Here is an 18,988-nt window from a genome sequence, read left to right on the forward strand (position 1 = left end):
TACACTGGAGTCAATGGCAGAAGAAGGATGCAACTCTGCTTCAAACTGCACTGACAGTGTCGTGGATATGTTTACACGTGGAGATTTTCCTCCACTTTGAGGTCCATAACGGAGTGCCTTTTTTAAAGCAGCCACATATCATTGTGACATAAGGGGCTTGTCAGACCAGGTCTGAGTTCTCTTTCCCAGTATACATCAGCAATGGTGAATGCTGAAATACAAATCCGATTATAGGGTTAAATGATAAAAGCATTGAACTATGAAGGACATAATTTCTGACTCATTCACAATCCATTGTTCTATATATCTGAAAGGGGCACTAGATCAATATGAGTCTCCATTGTTTTGTTCCATAGTATTCTCAAACATCCAAATTTTATTCTTAGGAGAAAAATACAGCTAAATTCTCTTCTAAAACTTCTAATACATCTTTCAGTTGAAACTGCACTCAGCTACAGATACTGATGACAAAACTAGCAATTCCTTGTTTTGGAATATGCCTCGCTTGTAATACACATATAATTTTCAAGTCAAAGCAATATCCTTGAAAAGTTTTAAGTAAGAAGCTTCTGCTCTTGTTGCTGTCTGTTTACATTCATTTTTTTCTCCAAATCAGGGACGTTATTTTCTGCTTCAGCGGTGCAGAAGATGGGTTTTTAAGGCTTCGCAATATAACAGACAATCATACATTTAATCTAGAGCCTTAAGAATGAAGAAGTTGGTGTACCCCCTAAAATTCTATGACCAGCCTCTAGCAAGGTTCTCAAACCCCACTGCCAATAGTCATACACAAGCAGGGCACCCCTCCCACACTATTTCCTCTTTCCCTTCCCCGAAAAGCCTCATAGCTTCTCCCCTTTCCCTACTTTCTTCTCACCCGCCTGCCAATCTACCTTTATCTGCCCCTCTGTCTTTAACTTTCTCTCCTTCCTTCCCACTGGCAGCCTCTACCTGGAAAACTATGGCCCAGCTGCACAGCAGAGAACCTGCAAGGTCTTGTGAGGGGCACCTTATTTTCCCTTTTATCCCCTCCCCATACTATTTTCTCTTTCCCTCCTTCTGGCATCCCCCATATCCTCACCTTTCCCTTTTCCTGGTGGATGTAATGGCCAATCCGTCCCTCTCACCCAGTGATTGCTGGTGGGCCTTGCCCTCAATAAGTCCTCCTTCAAGGGCCAGAAGAGCCCTGGAAAGGGTTTTGCCCCTCCCCCTGTCTTTTACTGACAGAAAGCAAGGCTTGAAGGCTGGAAATACAATGGCCAGTGAGAGGGCATTAATTTCTTAAAGCTACAGTGCTGCTTGCATTATTTTGGGAGGGTTTAACCCTCCAAGGTTTAATTAAAAAAAAAAAAGATTTCAGTTTTTTCTGACAACCTGGGACTCGTTTCAGGTTTATAGGAAGATTTGCCTTGTCTGTTCGTGGCTCCAATCTCTGGATTGAAGTATCCACAGATTTGGTCATGTTGCAAATTGGCTATTCTGATACACACATTATTATTTCCTTACATTTCCCCCCTGTAGCATTTGACCTTCTAAATTTACACTGAACCACTTTCTCATTCAACTTTATATGCCTAATTAAGCAAACTACTGGCTAAGAATTTCATCAATAACTAGTGAATCACTGAGGTGTCACAGGACTTTATGTCTTTCTATATCTCTTCTAGAATTTGTCTCACAAATTTTGAAACGTCATTCTATTTGTTTCTATTGTTGGCAACATCATGACTTCCTCTCTACAAAAACAGTATGCACTGTACTCATATCTCCTTTCTGCACTTACTTTTGTCACAGTTGATCCCCTTCCAGCCTGTGTTACATATACAGCTTCCATCACCCAGAAGCCCTTCATTGCATGTACCATTCTTGCAACTGCACTCTGTGGAGAAAACATCAAGTCTCTGTCAAGGAATATGTATATATTTGATTTTGTGATATTTGATTTTCATGTTTGATTTTGTACAGCCTCCTCAACACTTATCATAACGCACATGTCTTTCCTTGAGCATAATGGCTAATAATGTCCACTTCTACACAGTAAGGATTCTTTGAGTTGCTTCCATCACCACTGCAAATACATCAGTATCTGAGCTGGCAACAGAGCTTCCATACTTGGGAGTTTTTCTGCACAATTCCCTTCATCCTTTTTTCAACTTTTCCCTCCCACACCTACTCAGCAGAAACTTTGCATTGGCTGTCAGAGGCATAGTCATCACAACCATAGAGCCTATTTTCTACCCTATTCTTTGTTGTTCCTTTCTTTATGTGTGTGGTACAGTATTGTAATGATTCTATTAAAAGTTGAAAAAGATAAAAATTAGATTGTAATAACAGTATGACACTGTCGAACTTACAGGTTTTTTTTTAAGAACCCTCAAAAATCTTCCCAGTGTCGCAGGAGAAAAAAACAAGTTGAGAAAATGGCCCCTGCCAAGGCCTGACTGAAGGAAAATGATAGAGATGTGGATGGGACATTTCCTTCCCAGATGGCATGCTAAGATTCATGTACTGCATTTTTGCCTTAAGATTGAAGTTAAGCAGGTTTGGTAGACAGTATGGAAGAAGGATGGGGGGAAATTTTAAAGAGGATGACTTCATGATCTCATCTGGAAACCCCAAAGAAATATGTGGTCTAGTCTGGAGGTCAAGGCAGAATACAGAAGCAGCCCAACAGTATCAGATGCTGGAAGCTAGGAATGCTCCAAAGCCACAGAGCTGGTTGAACATTCAAAATAAACAGTCCCCCCCACCCTAAAGTATCACAGAAATTCAAGACTTCAGAAATGAGTCACCTGCTTTACAGCTTGCTCCATATCTCCCTGGCTGACACGTTTCACAAGCTGTACCATAGAAACCTTCATGGCACTGGCATTGTCCACTGCCAGATATGCCATCTTGGCATATCCCATTTCCAGAACACCAATTGCCGAGTTTTCCTGGACACATTTCACACATATGGCCATAGTAGCCTTTACAACAGACGGAGACCTTTGGAAATGAACAACAGGTCAGAGTAAAACTCTTGATGCTAGAAAATATTTTACACAGATTTATAAAAGACTGAAGCTTTTTATTTGCATTTCACATGTTTGTAATGCCTGCCATATTCATTCAGTGCTCGAGATGACACCATAAAAGCATTACTTTGCTTGATGTGTCTAATACGGCATCAGCAGCTCTAAGAGTGTCTTGCTTACTACCTGTGATGTCACACAGGCACTAGTCTGTAGGTGCCCTGACAACCGTGCAACTTTATTCCATGTATTATTCCAATATTCAGTAGTCAACCACCATGTGACAGTGGAACAAATTAGCAACATCATTATTTGAGTGCTGGAAAATATTCTTTGCCTGCAACAAAACATTGCCATTGGAAGACAGACATCTTCATTCTCTAACAAAGCAGTAGAGACCAATACAGAGCTTCTTTCCCTTAGAGGACCTTCTGAATATGGAGCAAGATTCACAGACACAGCCTGGCAGTTAGTGGTAGGAGTGAAACCAAGTGCCTTATACATTCTATACATCCATCATTTAATTTTACTTTTAATAATACATGGTTTGTTTGCCCCTTCAGGATCAAATTGAAATGAAAAAGAAACCGATCCCATCAACTAGAAGTGCTTGGAAAAACAGAAGTCTGCCTGTGTCATCTCTGTGCCTGGAAGTTCCTGAGGTGACTTATAATTAAAACTCAGATACATTCCCCAATGAACAATGAACAAAATAAAAAGCAGTACAGTATAATCACCAAATAGCAATAGCACAAATACGCTGCACAATTTCCCCCCACCCCCCGGATAAAATAACAGCACAGGCTAAAAAGTGAGTGGGGCCCCAATTCTAAGAACACTTTCCTAGCAGTAAGTCCCATTAAATAAAATGGAACTTACTTCTGAGTTGACCTGCTTAGGATTGCCCTCTAACAGTCCCATCCTAAGCAGAGTTACATCCTTCTAAGTCCACTGAAGTAATCTCTGCTTAGCACGGCAATATAATGCAACAATACAAGGCAATCATAGCACACCTGAAAACCACATAATGTAACAGCATAAATAAGACAGTAGCATAATGATTGTGGGACCAATACACACAGAAAACAGGTTTTGATGCTCAAGTCTCCCCATATGTGATTTTCAGCCTAGGCAACATCACTTCTGAACAATGTCACAGTGGGTTCTGGGACACCCTTTCACTTGATGCTATTATCTTAGGTGCTGTGGAACACAGGCAGGACAATGCTGCTGCAGTCGTCTTTCTTTGTGGGCTTCCTAAAGGCACCTGGTTGGCCACTGTGTGAACAGACTGCTGGACTTGATGGACTTGGTCTGATCCAGCAGGGCTTTTCTTATGTTGGTGAAGGGCAACTGTCTGATCCCTCTGGACCCCCATTAACCCTCTTCAAGGGAAAGATGCCATATTTTGAAAGTGGGCTCCAGCTCTATGCAGCTTGACTAGAGAGGCACTCCCCAATGGCCAGAAGCTGGCTGTCACTCCTTTTTAAACATGGCAGTAAGTATTTTTGTACAAGTCATAATGAAATTAGTAGGACTGAAAAGAGAATGGCTTTATATGCCACTGGTACTTACTTATTTGATTTAATGACATAAATATACTACCTTCCTGCACCAAGGAACAATGCAGAATGCTTCAAATATATAAACACAACAATAAAAAGCCACCTTAGACAAGAGAAATATATTTATATAGCTAAACGGTAAGCCTTACTTACTAAGGAAACTTTAAGGCAGGTGAAATGACAGCCAACTAATCTATCCTTTCCAGCCTTATATTCACAATGAGGAAGATTCTCTGGCGCCGATTCCTGTTGATCAAAACAAAATTCTGCCCATTCAAATCATAAGCAAATTATCTATTCTAAGAATGCACAAGTTTGTTAAAGAAACGTTGGGTTAGATCCAAAGACTCCCTTCTGCTAAGTGAGAATGTTACAGAGGAAGCCTCTCACTTCACGGAAGGGACACTATGGACGCAATCCAACGTTTTTCTTTTTTAAGCGTTAAACAGTGACTCAAAATAATATAATTTTGGCCAAAAAAAACTTTGGCTTGTTAAATCAAGCTTTGGACAAATATTGGACAAATGAAGCAACCTATTCCCACCGCCACTATCTTGTGAAAACAAATTATTAACTTTTTGAAGCAAATCAAGACTTACAGCAAGCACTGATCCCCGTGGGCACTTGAACTTTTTGTTACATTTAGCACATCTTGACTGTGGGAGAACAGTGGAGAGAAATCAATGCATGTGTCACAACATGTTAAACATATCAGAATGGTAGCACTGCAGTACGGTCAGCAGATACATCATAAGAAGCAATTACACAGGTTATACTAGTAAAGGAATCCTCTGTCTTTTTGTGGTGTAGCCTTTAAGCAACCTATGAAGCTTTATTAAACCAGTAAGGTCATGAGTCCTTTTGTAACTGGGTCACAGCTTTTTCTTTTATAGCTTACCAAGAGAATTCCTTGTTACCGAACCTGAAATACAATTTATGAAGATTTTTTTCCTGTTGTGCAAATCAGAGGGGATATGGACTAGGGTAAGTGTTTGCATATAATCATTATTGCTGAGAAATAAAACTGTCTCCAGTCTTAAGGCTATCTAGATTAGACAACTCAAAACCACAGGAGGAGGAGGAGGAGAAGAAGAAGAAGAAAAAAAAGAAGAGTTGGTTTTCATATGCCGACTTTCTCTACCACTTAAGGAAGAATCAAACCAGCTTACAATCACCTTCCCTTCCCCACAACAGACACCCTGTGAGGTAGGTGGGGCGGAGAGAGCTGTGACTAGCCCAAGGTCACCCAGCTGGCTTCATGTGGAGGAGTGGGGAAACAAATCCAGTTCACCAGATTAGCCTCTGCCGCTCATGTGGAGGAGTGGGGAAACCAACCCGGTTCTCCAGATCAGAGTCCACTGCTCCAAACCACCACTCTTAACCACTACACCACGCTGGTGTACTACAGCATGTGTTAAGATTCTTGATATACCACTGGGCCTTTTGCTTGACGGCTCACTCATTTCTGCAACAAACTGCTTCCAAAAGCAAGAGCTCTTCCACTGACCTCAAGCATCAACAAGCCATACAAAGTGTAGGGAGCATAATATCCTCTGGGGTCCAGTGAGCAGGAGTAAGCTTACTATCTGGATAGTCAGTGCACAGGAGACTGGCAGCCTCAACAACAGGCTTCTTTATTGCTTCCAACAGGGAAGACACTTACAATGGCAACTACAACCAATACATACTGAACTAGAACTGAGGCCCCTCCCATTCAGGCCTTAAGGGGGGAAACCGAAAGTAGTCTGTGAGGGCTCATTTAAAGGCATGCACGCATATGTACATCACAGACAGCACAAACTGGGAAGGAGTGACATGGTCTTCTGATTCTACAAAGGTATGTCCAATAAGAGGAACCCGTAAAGAGCTTTTTGACTCCCAAATCAACCTTCTGTGACTCCTCAAGGAAACCGTACATGTTGAGAATGTGTAAATTAACATGTCATTCATCAGCCAACTATTAACATAGTATAAATGGGACCATAACAGCTCACTATATCATACCTATAAATGCAAGCATAAGTATATTCAGTTTTGAAGGCTGCCAGATGACAGAAGCAGACAATGAATGGCTCAAACAAGTACCTTCAGGAGTTCAAACTGAGATTAAAAAGGTAAAGGTCCCCTGTGCAAGCACCGGGTCATTCCTGACCCATGGGGTGACGTCACATCCCAACGTTTACTAGGCAGACTTTGTTTACGGGGTGGTTTGCCATTGCCTTCCCCAGTCATCTTCCATTTACCCCCAGCAAGCTGGGTACTCATTTGACCGACCTCGGAAGGATGGAAGGCTGAGTCGACCTTGAGCCGGCTACCTGAAACCGACTTCTGTCAGGATCGAACTCAGGTCGTGAGCAGAGCTTGGGACTGCAGTACTGCAGCTTACCACTCTGCGCCACGGGGCTCATTCAAACTGAGATTACCCACCCACTATTAACTTAATAGCAATGACCAAATGTCTGAAGCATAAAGATGACAGATCACCAATGCTTTACCTTTTGCACTGTTGTGGTATTGGTAGTACACCGATTTTTCTGCACTGGGAGAACTTCAGAAACCCCAATCAACATTCCATTTCTTGTTTCAAAAAACTGGCCATCCAAGAGGATTTTGTTGACAAATGCCTGCAATAAAAAGAGATGAGAAAAGGTCTAGGTAAGTACAAGAAACAGATTGGTTCTACTCATTAATTCTTACAAGCATTAAACAGTTCAGATATAGGAAAGAGGGGCATTATTATCCTGCCACGATTACAAAACCTTAGTTCTAGAAGGTTGTTCTTTCTTGTTATACAGCTATTCAGCATGCATTCAACCTCAATGGAGGATGTCAGCTGGCAACCTTACATCTGTATGAAAATATAGTTCAGTACTGTCTATTCTGACCAGCAGCGGCTCTCCAGGGCCTCCAAGCAGACAAAGGTCTTTCCCAACACCTGCTATCTGAGGGCCTAACTACAAGTTACACAGTCCTTGCATTTCATCTGGGTCTGCCACAAGGGTCTGATGTTCCATCAAGTATGCATTGTGAGTTCCCCACTGGGATTTCAATTTTCAAGTATGTGGGGGCCCAGTTTGGATTGGGACTGGGGAGAAAGGACTTGTCTCCTCCCCAACATTTTCCTGACCTGAAATGGCCCAGGGGAGGCTCTATTTACCGCACTGGAGAGTACACCCATAGGGCAAATAATGGCTCCCTGGGGCCATTTCAGACTTCAAGTACCCCTCTTCTTGTGTACTGTAGTTCTGATCTGATTCAGACCCACAAATACATGGGAATTAAGTGGGGAGTTTGCAGTGCGCATCTGACAGAAACAAGGATCAGCAACAATGTAAGGACTGTGTCATGTATAGGTATGCCCTGTCTTTTGCCTGGAGGTGACACAGATTGAACTTGCAATCTTTTATGTGCAAAGCATGCCCTCTACTACTGAACCACACCCTTTCCCAGTACGATGCTCTACTTTATTTCCCACAGATTACTAAAATATTTTTAGCTGTGGTAGTCCACTTGATTGTTCATGAGCGAAACATCTTCGGAGATGCATCCATCATCTGACATCTCCTTGAATACATCAGATATTATTTACTTCCCATAATCCCCACAGTTTGTAAAATGAAGTGTATCATGTTACCTCTTTAGCCATTCCCTATTTAATTACTGATTGTAGTATGGAAGTGAAATTTGTCACTTAATCCCACCTGAGTAGTGTTCTTGTAAAACATCAGCCAATAGGAGAGTCCTAACATTGTGCTCTTGTGAATGCCATTTTTCAGATCATTGGATAAAAGTTTCTCTCCAAGTATGACATGGTACTTCACAGTGTCTTCATCCTAGAAACCAAGGCCCATAACATATAAAGCTTAGTCATTTTAAAAATTGTAATGAACATAAATGAGACAGCAACTGGAACTACGCAAATATAAGCAATATATGCCATAATGGCAAGCTGCTTTGGGTCCCTATTGTGGAGAAAGGTGGAGTATAAATGAAGTAAATAGATAATAAGTATAGCTGAAGATGGGGGGCAGATAAAACTAGGTTGTTTGGTGGGTGGGAAGGAGAGAAGGAATCAGGAAAAGGTGAGGATATGGGGGTGCTAGGAGATGGGAAAGAGGAAATAGTGTGGGGAGGCAGACACAGGGGTAACTGGGGTGCCCCCTGCAAGCACCACGCAACTGGGCCCAGACCAGTAATTTGCACTTTGCAATTCATCCAGAATTTTTCCAGGGAGAGACTGTTTGGGAGAGAAGGAGGTAAAAGCTGAAGAGAGGGTGGCAGATAAAGATAGGTTTGGCCAGTGGGTGGGAAGGTGAGAAGAAAGCAAGAAAAGGGGAAAGGCTTTTGGAGACTTTCAGACAAGAAAAAAGGGGAAATAGTGGGGTGGGGGAAATTATATACTGCTTGTATCTTCTGCATGTATAAGAAGATTTGTAGTCTGCTTCTCCCACATTGTGGGCTCACTCAGGAGTGTGGCTGCTTGCTGATGCATGAGACCAGAAACTCCTTACTGGGCTACAAACAGCTGGCCAGGGAGGAGGAGATGTGAAGCACTTAGCCACTATCTGCACCTCAAGCCATGGATAGCAAAAGAAAAGGCAGATCTTGAGTGGTGGTGGCTACTGATGAAAAACAAGAGAGGGGGAGACTAGTGGGGCAAGCCCTCTCTCACACACAAAAACAGATCTCCACCACCTTTTGGGAGGTAGAGGATCAGGTTATTACATCACTACAATACTAATGGCCAATTCACACAATCCTTATGGCCACCAACAAGGACTTTGTATCAGAAATGTGATGGGAGTTCATGCCTTCAGGGTATGGATTTTGTAATGATTGAAGCAGACCTTACTAATGAGTTGACAATTTGGCTTCAGAAATCTGAATCTACAATCTGATTGAATGACTTGGCAACCTGCCAACACCACTCCTCCCAAAATGACGTGCAATAAACACACCTGATATAGCAAACACACACACACACACATACGCACAAAAACATAAAGCTCTTACCAATTGTGTAATATTAAATTCTTGGCAATATTTATCAACTGAACTATTTCCAGGGACAAAAATGGTATATTTTTCAGAAGACTCAATTTCTCCAATCAACTGATATTGCTGAAAGTTTCATAAGAACAAAATTAGCAACCAAACATAGTTAGTAAAGAATACAAAGTGAGGAACAAAAAAATCATGGAAGAAATGAAAACATCTGACTGGAACATAGATCCAGAAATGTTCAGAGCAATGTTCCTCAAACATCAATATCTTGGAAGCCCTTGATTTTGAATTTTAAAAAACCCCTTCTACGAACCACTTTATGGGTGCCTGCCATACACCAGACAGCCCCTTTCAAAGTGCACAGCAAGCTGCACATGCCCCATGGAGGCCTCCATCCTCTACTGTCCTCAAAACATTACAATAAGAATCACAACAGTTACTACTTTAAAAACAAGTTGACTTTTAAAACAAGTCAAATTGTATATGGCCCACAGGGTTAAATCTCAGAGGGTAACTGATTCCATGGGGTCCCAATTCAACAAGCCCCGACCCAAGTTCTAATCAATCTAACCCCTTGATTGGAAAGGATACCACAATGGATACAACAAGAAGCTTTCTTATTGGTTAAAGACTTCAAGTCAGAGGCTGGCTGAAAAGGGGCAGGAAAAGGGGCCTGGCAAACTCTTAGAACTGCTCATGGAAATAGAAAAATACAAAACTTGAACATTCAATTTTCAATTGAAAATCACCATTGGACATTATTATCTATGGATGCTAAGTGGTATATAGCTTGTTAAATGTTCTGGAAAATAGGGTAATGAATCAGTTCGATTTTATACCTGAAGTATGATGATCAAATTAGGACAGTTCCACCTCTCAGTCAATTAAACTCCCCAGGGCTGAGCTGTCAATCAGTATGTTTTCTGGTTATGGCTTTGAAATAATCTGGAAGCTAGGAAGCTGCAGCTGGTGTTGGCCCTACAAGCTCCAAAACAGGGGGAAGCCAATCCCATCCCCTACCCCTGAGGTGGGGTCCCTACCCTCTTTCCTGGAAAACTGAGTGCAGTACAATTTAGCATGGTTAAGATAGGCCAGAGGGAGGCTTACTCTTGGTCCTTACAAAGGCCTGGTTGACCCCTGCAAAACCCTCACAGACACCCATCTCCTCCCAACACCCCTGTGATTCACAGACTCTGTTTTCAGAAAAACCGATTGACAGACTTGTAAAGAAATTGATTTAAGACTCCTGTATTAATTTTTTTGCTATAGTCCTGCAGTTCACAATTAGTCACTGTGAGGCACAGAGCTGAGGGAAGGAACACCTGGAGCAGTGGGGTGTGCCGCGCATGCTGGAGCAAGGTGCTGGTGGCCCCAGGGGTGGAAACACACAGGGCGGGGCGTGTGGCGGCCACCCACCGCAGAAAGAAAAAGAGGGAGGGCAGCAGCTCATGCCATGGTGGCACTCCTTCTCCCCATGCCTGCATTGGTGCCCTCCCTCTTCTTGCGCCCAGGGCAAGTGCCCCTGCCACAACCCCCCAAGATCCGGCCCTGCTCACAGTTCCCTTGCTTAACATGTTATAAATATTCCAGTTTTGTAGATAATTAACAAAATCCTTCCCCTAAGCCTAAATGAGATGTCCTTGGTAGAGAGAGATTTTGGAAATAAGAGTGACCAATTATCACTTTGTACAGTCTGAACAACCATCTTCATTTCCTTTTGATTTTCTCTTTAAAGAGACCTTGTGTGTCCCTTATTGTATTGATCGTGCACTATAAATACCCCTGCAAAAGAAGTTTCCTAGTATAGCAGTTAATGGGTTCAACTTATTAGATACTATCAGTAGTGGGTGCATACCTCAAGCAGCTTTTGGAACCTACTGAAGGAGAGTGTCATGTTAAGTTGCTGCTGCAGACCTGGATGCTGTGGGGGGATATCGCCAAATGGTGGCAACAAAACCTGATTTCAGATAAAAGGAAAAAAATGTAATTGGAAAAGGATCACTGACTAGGTGAATCCCACCCATATGCTTTTAGTTAGCATGGGGCTGTCCCTAAGGAAATACTAAAAATCAAGAAATGAACTTTTCACCTAGCTTTAATGTCAGTGTAAGTGTCTGCTTAACAAAAGATCTCTGGAAGTGCTCAATATTAAGATACCTTTCAGATTGATATATTTAGACTTTATAAATCCCTTAAATTGGAACAAAAGACATAAGCATAAATCCAGTACACTTTTACCAACTTACCTGATCAACAATATGAATAGTACTGTTAATGGCAGGGATGTCACCTGCTACAATCCTTGCATTCTGAATGGCCAAAGTCTGGAAAGCAAGCAGAATCGAACAAAATTTTGTATTAGGCTGAAATTAAAATATAATGCTTAGAGACAGACTCTCATTCCTCCACCTAGACACAACAGAAATAAATGTACACCTTGGAGCTGTATCCTGTTTCTCAGTGTCCATTCCCCACCACAACCTTTGGGCTTTTTTGCAACCATCATATTTTCTGGTTCTGCACTGGTTATTTGGGCTTGTTGGTTCTGTTTACATTGGGAGGCTTTTTGCCAGTGGTTGCATTGCCTGCTCTTGTGTGTTTAGTTATTGTTTTTCCTGGAGAAAGCATGGAAATTCCCCCCATAGGAAACAATGAAGGATGGCTGGGGGCACCTTGATCAGGGGCCCATAGAATTGGACCTCTTGGAACCTAGGGGTTATTTAGTGGACAGGCACCACCAGCACCACCTCATGTTTTGTGCCATTTGCTTAAAAAGAATCCCTTCCAGTCCCCCTCCCCCTGGAAAGATTCCTCATGGGAAATAATAATAATCTGAATAATATCGGAATCTCCCAGAAAACCTGGATCCAAATACCAGTTGGACCCAAATAACCAGTAATGTCAATCTTTGTTGACCCCCTGGTATCTGGATCCAAAAAAACCTACCATTTTTTTTCATGTTGCACATCCCTAGCTTTATAAGTTTTGTATGTTTTATGTAAAACCCTCCGAAGGTTATTTGGCAGTGGTTTACTCTGCAAGAATACTATTATTTTAAAAACACTTACCCCATTGTGGTTGTTTATCTTCCACCTGATCTGCGGATTGAGGGTAGGTAGTTCCTGACCCACAATTTTTTTGAGTTGTCCAGTCATGAAAGAACCTTGGAGGAAGTGAGCCCTGTTATTAGATGACAAAAGACAATTAACAATATTATTGACTACAGAGTTAATGGCCAGGAAAAACGTTTTCACAATAGGTTTTCTATTATTTTTATAGATATAGAGATCAGAACTTCAGCACAGTGGTGCCATTTTCCAGCCATAGGGGAACACATTTTGACCCATTGTGAAAAAATGTGTGAATATGGTGTCAGTTCCAGTGCCTTTTCACAACGGGCAAATGTGGTGGTGGAAAGTGCCGTCAAGTCACAGCTAACATATGGTGACCCCTGTAGGCTTTCCAAGGCAAGAGACGTCCAGAGGTGGTTTGCCATTGACTGCCTCCGCATGGGCTGAGAGAGTTCTGAGAGAACTGTGACTGGCCCAAGGTCACACAAGTCTTTGTGTGAAGGAGCAGGGAATCGAACCCGGTTCTCCAGAATAGAGTCCACCGCTCTTAACCACTACACCATACTGGTTCTAATGGGCACATAGGGTTCCCCTAAGACTTTTTGTGATGAGGAAAAAATGGTGTCGGGGAAGGCTTAAAAGCTCCCTCTCCTCACACTATGGTCCCAATCTAAACCAGACCCTGTATACCTGGGAAAGGTGTTTTTAAAAAATAAAACACTGGGAACCCTGTACATGGAACTCCCAACATAGGCCCTCTGTTAGCAAGTACTGAGGCCCTAAGGAGCTGCTGCCAGTCAAGGCAGACAAGTCTGAGTTAGAGAGACCACCAGTTTGACCAAGAATGTTCATACAGATTGTAAGGTAAGGGGGAACAGATACAGCTCACCATACCTGACTACAAATGGTAACATGTCAAGCTTTAACCATATATCCTTTTCAGTGTCGTTTAGCTTTTTAATGACTGTATTAACTGGCACCAGAACGGTCACATTGGCTCCTTTTGGAATGCTGAAGAGAGATTCCTGTTGTACAAAGCAAAACAAGCATTATTGTTTGTTGGAAACATTTGGCACTATGAACAACAAGATAGGGAGTAAACACAATCATGACTATGATGCAATGATTCATTACAGCAGAGGTTGGTATATTCGGAAGCCCACCACTGTTGAGGACCCAGAGATAGGGGTTCTTTGGAGTGCATCGAAGCATCCCAAAGACCATGGCAAAAGTTTATTTGCACAAGAAGGAGGACAATAAAATACATCCAAGGCTCAGGGAATACAGGAGCTAGGTTTCTCTTCCAAGGTAACCCATTTGGATTAATTGCCAAGTGGGGAGAGGGGAGGATAGATGATGGTTGTAAAGCCTGATCTGAGGAAGGGAGAATGTAGTAAGTGCCAGGTAACCTGACTGGGGGAAGAGTTTGGGGTATCTTCCATGAGAACAGAAGCCCCATCTCTGGACCGGGGGAGGCTACCATCAAAAGGTTTTAAAAGGTGGAATCTTCTTTTGTTCAAATACTTTGACCAGAAGCTAAGAACATATGCTGGGACCCCAGCTCCTCTGCAAAGGGGGCAGTAGGGAGTTTGGGGATGTGTTTGTTCCACCAAAGGTAACTATCTTGTATTGTAACTTACCTAGACCTATGTTTTATATTTCTTTTCCTAAGATCCATCTTACTAGGCATGACAGCTAATGTCCACGTATGTGCTCTAGTTTAATCCATAGTAATAAAGTTGTTTTCCTCTTTAAGAAAGCAAACTGTGATATTCAAATCCTACTCACACTCCTAGACTGCTTCTACATACTAAGAACATGCATGCACGGGGTAAAGTAATTGGAAAGTTCTTCCCTTTGTACTTGCTCAGAGGCAGCCTTACCAGGGTTCTCTAGGACACTGGTCACATGAGAGGCTGGGTTTTATAACTTGGGGTGGTGGCATGAAGAGATGCACACTTTTACATGCAAGCAATCACACAACACACATATGAGAACACACAGACCCAGGGCAGGTTTGTGACAACCACCACTGCTCTTTTTACTGTCAAAGGATGCAGTTTACCTTGCCTGTGCAAATGCTAATAACAGTAGCATTCACAAGGTCCATATGGACAAAAAGAAGTGTGACCAAGTTGGCTGAGGAAGACGCCCTCGGTGAAATCATTCCCACGATGCTCTTGGGCTAACAGAGCTTCTAGTGCCAAAGGAGGCAGTTCTTCAGCTCCCCTCTTCACAGCAGCAACCCTCTGGGCCACATGGCTTTTTATCCATGTGTGCTCTGTGATTTACAAATCAGCTTTTTCAAGGTCACAAGAGGATGCTGGGGTACCAGAGAGAGTCCAGCAACCTGACCTTTCCCCCTTCCCAGATGAACTGTGGTTAAGGTACACCACACCTCAGCTGGGAACAGAAAAAAAGCCCTGCAGGGGTAGGGCACCCAGAGCTTCATTCTACCATTTTAAATGTGGTGCTTAGAACCATTCCCCTTTCAACTGGCTGTGGGTGGAAATTCCTCATGGGCAGTCCACCCACTGCCACACTCCATTTCCTCCTTTGAATGTCTTTCATCTGATTTAAAGTAGAAATGAGCACTTTGTTGAGTAGAAGTTCCAAACAATGGGGGGGATTCCATGCGGGGGGGGGGGAACCATGTGGAAGCAGTCTTTATGGCCCAAAGTAGAGCTATAGCACAATGGTTCAAGGCAGAACATATTCACAAGTTGTCCCACTCATACCTTCACTCATGGTCCATTGATCTGGCAGAAAAAAACACTAAGTAATTATAAATAGCTTCCATATCTATGCAGATGATTGGGTTGAGAGCTGTGGTGGTGGAAAATTCCATTAAGTCACAGCTGACTTATTTCAACACAAGAGATTAACAGAGGTGGTTTGCCATTGCCTGTCTCCATATAGTCAATCAAATTTTTATTTCGATACAATATCAGCTCTGAATAAAAATCAAAGTTAGGTTAAAATGTCTCCATATAGTAACCCTGGACTTGCTTGGTGGTCTCCCATCCAAATCCTAACCAAGGCTTACCCTGCTTAGCTTCTGAAAGCTGATGAGATTGGGTTAGTCTGGGCCTATAAGGTCAGGGCAGACTGAGAGCTATACCTTTAAATAATGAAAATGTTTAGAATCCACAAACATCAATCCTAACCAAATATACACACCATTCCCTTTCTTTAGTATATTAATTCTTTATGTATTTAACATTAAAAAAAATTCCCCAGTTGTTTGGGCTTTTCTCCTTCAGCAAAAACCAAACATTTTGCTTTAAGCCAAATCTCTCACCTTGATCCACTCAAAGAAGACAGAAAAGTGGTAGTTTCGTGCTAACTCCTTCAAAAAGAGAAAACACTTTTAAAAAAACAACAACACACAGCAGAACTATGGAAAAGTACATAAAGAACAAGAGGATAGTACAGTGAGTTTCCAGATCTTGATTACATGACAGTCTAAAATAGTACAGCAAAATTTTGCCTGTAAGAACACAGAGACTTGCTCAAGCTAGTTTAGATCAAAGCGTTATCTAGTCCAGCATCTGTTTCACATAGTGGTCAACTAAGCGCTTATGGGAAGTTTACAAGAATGCATGAAGGCAACAGTCCTCTTTCCTGCTCAGGATTTGATATTTTGAGTCATGTTGTCTCTGAACACTGAGTTTCCATTTAACTTTACTGGCTAATAACGATTGATAGACCTAGCTCCATGAATCTACCTAATATAAAAGCTATCTGTGCTAATGTCCACCACTATACCTTGTGGCACTGAATTCCATAAGTGAAACAATGTAACTACAGGGAACATTTCAAAATCAGTACAGTTCATCTGAAAGGTTTTTTAAAAAAAATCCAATGCTACTTAAATAATTTAAATCGAATGTTTTGCCCAGCAATGGAACCCGCCCTAGACTTTCAGGGGCAACTCACCACAGCTGAGACATACCCAACACAACTGCAGCTAGGCTGGGAGGCACCCAGGGCGGGGTGACAGACTCCAGTTGTTAGGGTTGGTTAGGGTTGCCAACCTCCAGGTGGCACCTGGAGATCTCCTGCTATTATAGTTGATCTCCCGATGACCCAGATTAGTTCCCCTGAAGAAAATGGCTGCTTTGGAAGGTGGAGTCTACGGTATTATATCCTGATTTGCTCCATGTGGGGCTGCCCTGAAGACTGTGCAGAAGCTTCAATTTAGTACAAAACCAGGGGCCAGGTTGCTGTCAGGAAGGGGACATAGGGATCATATACCCCTATGGAGGAAGACCTACAAAGTTTGCCTCTCTGTTTCTGGGCACAATTCAAAGTGCTAGTGCTTACTTTTAAAGCACTTAAGTGGCTCAGGGCCAGAGTACACGAAAGACCACCTCCTCTCATACTGTACTCCTTTCACTGTTAAGATCCTTGTCTCAAGCTTTGCTGTCTGTGCCCCTGCTTGTGGAAGCAGGACTGCTCCGAGTGCCACCATGGGCCTTTAGAGAAAGATTTTGTCTTTGATTTTCTGCCTTTCCCTGTCTCTTCATTGCCTTCTGTGACCATTGTGGAAAGTCAACTCTTGGCTGAAGCGTAGGATAAAAACACAGGATTGGGTTCAAATTAAAGCAAGCAGAGCAAAATTTGCAGAATAAGGCTTTGCCACCTTCCCTCTCCCACTTCCGCCCCATTAAATTCTGCTCCTGGGGATCAGGGGGCCAGCGTAAACAGCACATAGGGGCAAAATATGGGTTTGAATGCTTTTGTGGGGGGGGGGGTTGACAAAAATTGGTACTGCCTCTGCTAACAGAAATTCCACACCATTATGCCAACCTTTGGAGCCAAGCCATAACAAATATTCTATTGAAAGGAATTTATTAGCAAAATGATGGTTTTCCCTTCAAAAATACCACACAGTAATTTTCTTTGCCTATTGTTGTTCTAATTTATTGGAATACAACACAATATTGTCTAAAAGAATTTACGTCAGGACATGAGCAACATTTCAAGATAATTTAACCAGAGCAGAATGCTTCAGCGTTCAGCTCTTACCATTTGCCAGCTACACCATGTGAGTGAATTCAGTTTATAATTCCTTACAGAATAAAAATTATACTTTTGCCTTCTTACCGTCATAATATCTGCATAACATATATCTCCATCTCCCATGTATCCTTCAGAGCAACTGCATTCAACTTCCCCAGCTCCAAGGGACTTACACACGGCCTGTTGGATTAAAAAGAAAGTGACGGCAATAATGGCGTAATGAAACAGACAACGCATCAGTGCTCAGTGTCGCCTAACAGGGCCAGGGCTCTAAGTAGCCGTTTCTATTGTTAGGGGTCCTGTGCAGAAGGAGTGTTTTTTGTCTCTGCACAAGCCAAATGGCTCCAGTTTGCTTCATAAGTTCATGAACCAAAAACCTTATATTGAGCTTCTGTTCCACCAGATTCCACATGCACAGCACAACCCGTTAAACATACCAAAAGGCAACAGGGGAAACAGCAACCTCAGGCATTAAGGATTAGGGTTGCCATCTGTACGTTGGAAAATACTTGGGAGATTTTTTTGGGGGGGTGAAGCCTGAGGAGGGCAGGGTTTGGGGAAGGGAAGGACTTCAATGGGGTATAATGCCATAAAGTCCACCTCCAAAGCAGCCGTTTTTTCCAGGTGAACTGATCTCTGTCGCTTGGAGATCAGTTGTAATAGTGGGAGATCTCCAGTCACCCCCTGGAGGTTGGCAACCCTATGAAGGATATACCTGAAACAGTTTCATGGCTTTCCCTAGCATTGTGCCATTGAAAACTGAAGGCAAATAATTCAATGTCATCATTGTTCAAAACGTTATGATACACTGGTCCAGAACCAGGTAACCTTTCTACAGATACAAACACTCTCATTTACAGATGACTTTTGTTGTTTACGCATGGAAGTTTTACCTGAGGTTTGTTGCTCGCTGGACCCACACCTTCCTGTTGGGAATCTATGCACCAGCAGTCTCCAAACTCAAATCAAGTCCCCAGCCCTTTAAATGCTACGTTGTAATTGGCTTACTTTGTAGTACTTACTGTGAGAGAAAATCCCCCCCAAACCTAATTGCCAAATAAAAAAGCATTTTAAGAAGAAGAAAACAAAAAAATGGAGCAATCTGAAAGGGGGAGGGAGAAATCCAAACCATGTTTTTAAAAAGACTTTCTTCTGCTCAGAAAGAGCTCTCAGGAAGCAGGAAGCATTTGAATCCCCGCTTTTTACACACTGCTTTGTAATTGGCTGCATTCTTTCTGTGATAGAAACCAAGCTTGGGTGTCCTGCGCTTTGAATTATGCATGGGGATTTCACCCAGGCTGAGCTCAGG

The 18,988-nt window shown here is 42.4% G+C and overlaps 1 protein-coding gene across 1 annotated transcript in view; it reads right to left on the reverse strand.

The window, feature by feature from the left end:
- The window catches only part of STAB1 (stabilin 1), a 109,873-nt gene that overhangs the window by 48,490 nt on the left and 42,395 nt on the right, over window positions 1–18,988 (reverse strand). Inside the window, exons 24-36 of the mRNA XM_056847179.1 lie at window positions 17,764–17,859; window positions 15,956–16,003; window positions 13,549–13,679; window positions 12,652–12,763; window positions 11,830–11,907; window positions 11,439–11,540; window positions 9,593–9,700; window positions 8,281–8,412; window positions 7,075–7,203; window positions 5,179–5,235; window positions 4,733–4,825; window positions 2,793–2,988; window positions 1,784–1,879 (exon numbers count right to left, since the gene is read on the reverse strand). Of these exons, the coding sequence (XP_056703157.1) occupies window positions 1,784–1,879; window positions 2,793–2,988; window positions 4,733–4,825; window positions 5,179–5,235; window positions 7,075–7,203; window positions 8,281–8,412; window positions 9,593–9,700; window positions 11,439–11,540; window positions 11,830–11,907; window positions 12,652–12,763; window positions 13,549–13,679; window positions 15,956–16,003; window positions 17,764–17,859 (1,378 nt within the window). The remainder of the gene's footprint in view (window positions 1–1,783; window positions 1,880–2,792; window positions 2,989–4,732; window positions 4,826–5,178; window positions 5,236–7,074; window positions 7,204–8,280; window positions 8,413–9,592; window positions 9,701–11,438; window positions 11,541–11,829; window positions 11,908–12,651; window positions 12,764–13,548; window positions 13,680–15,955; window positions 16,004–17,763; window positions 17,860–18,988) is intronic.

This window comes from Euleptes europaea, chromosome 1 (assembly GCF_029931775.1).
Source record: "Euleptes europaea isolate rEulEur1 chromosome 1, rEulEur1.hap1, whole genome shotgun sequence".
NCBI classification, from domain to species: Eukaryota; Metazoa; Chordata; class Lepidosauria; order Squamata; family Sphaerodactylidae; genus Euleptes; species Euleptes europaea.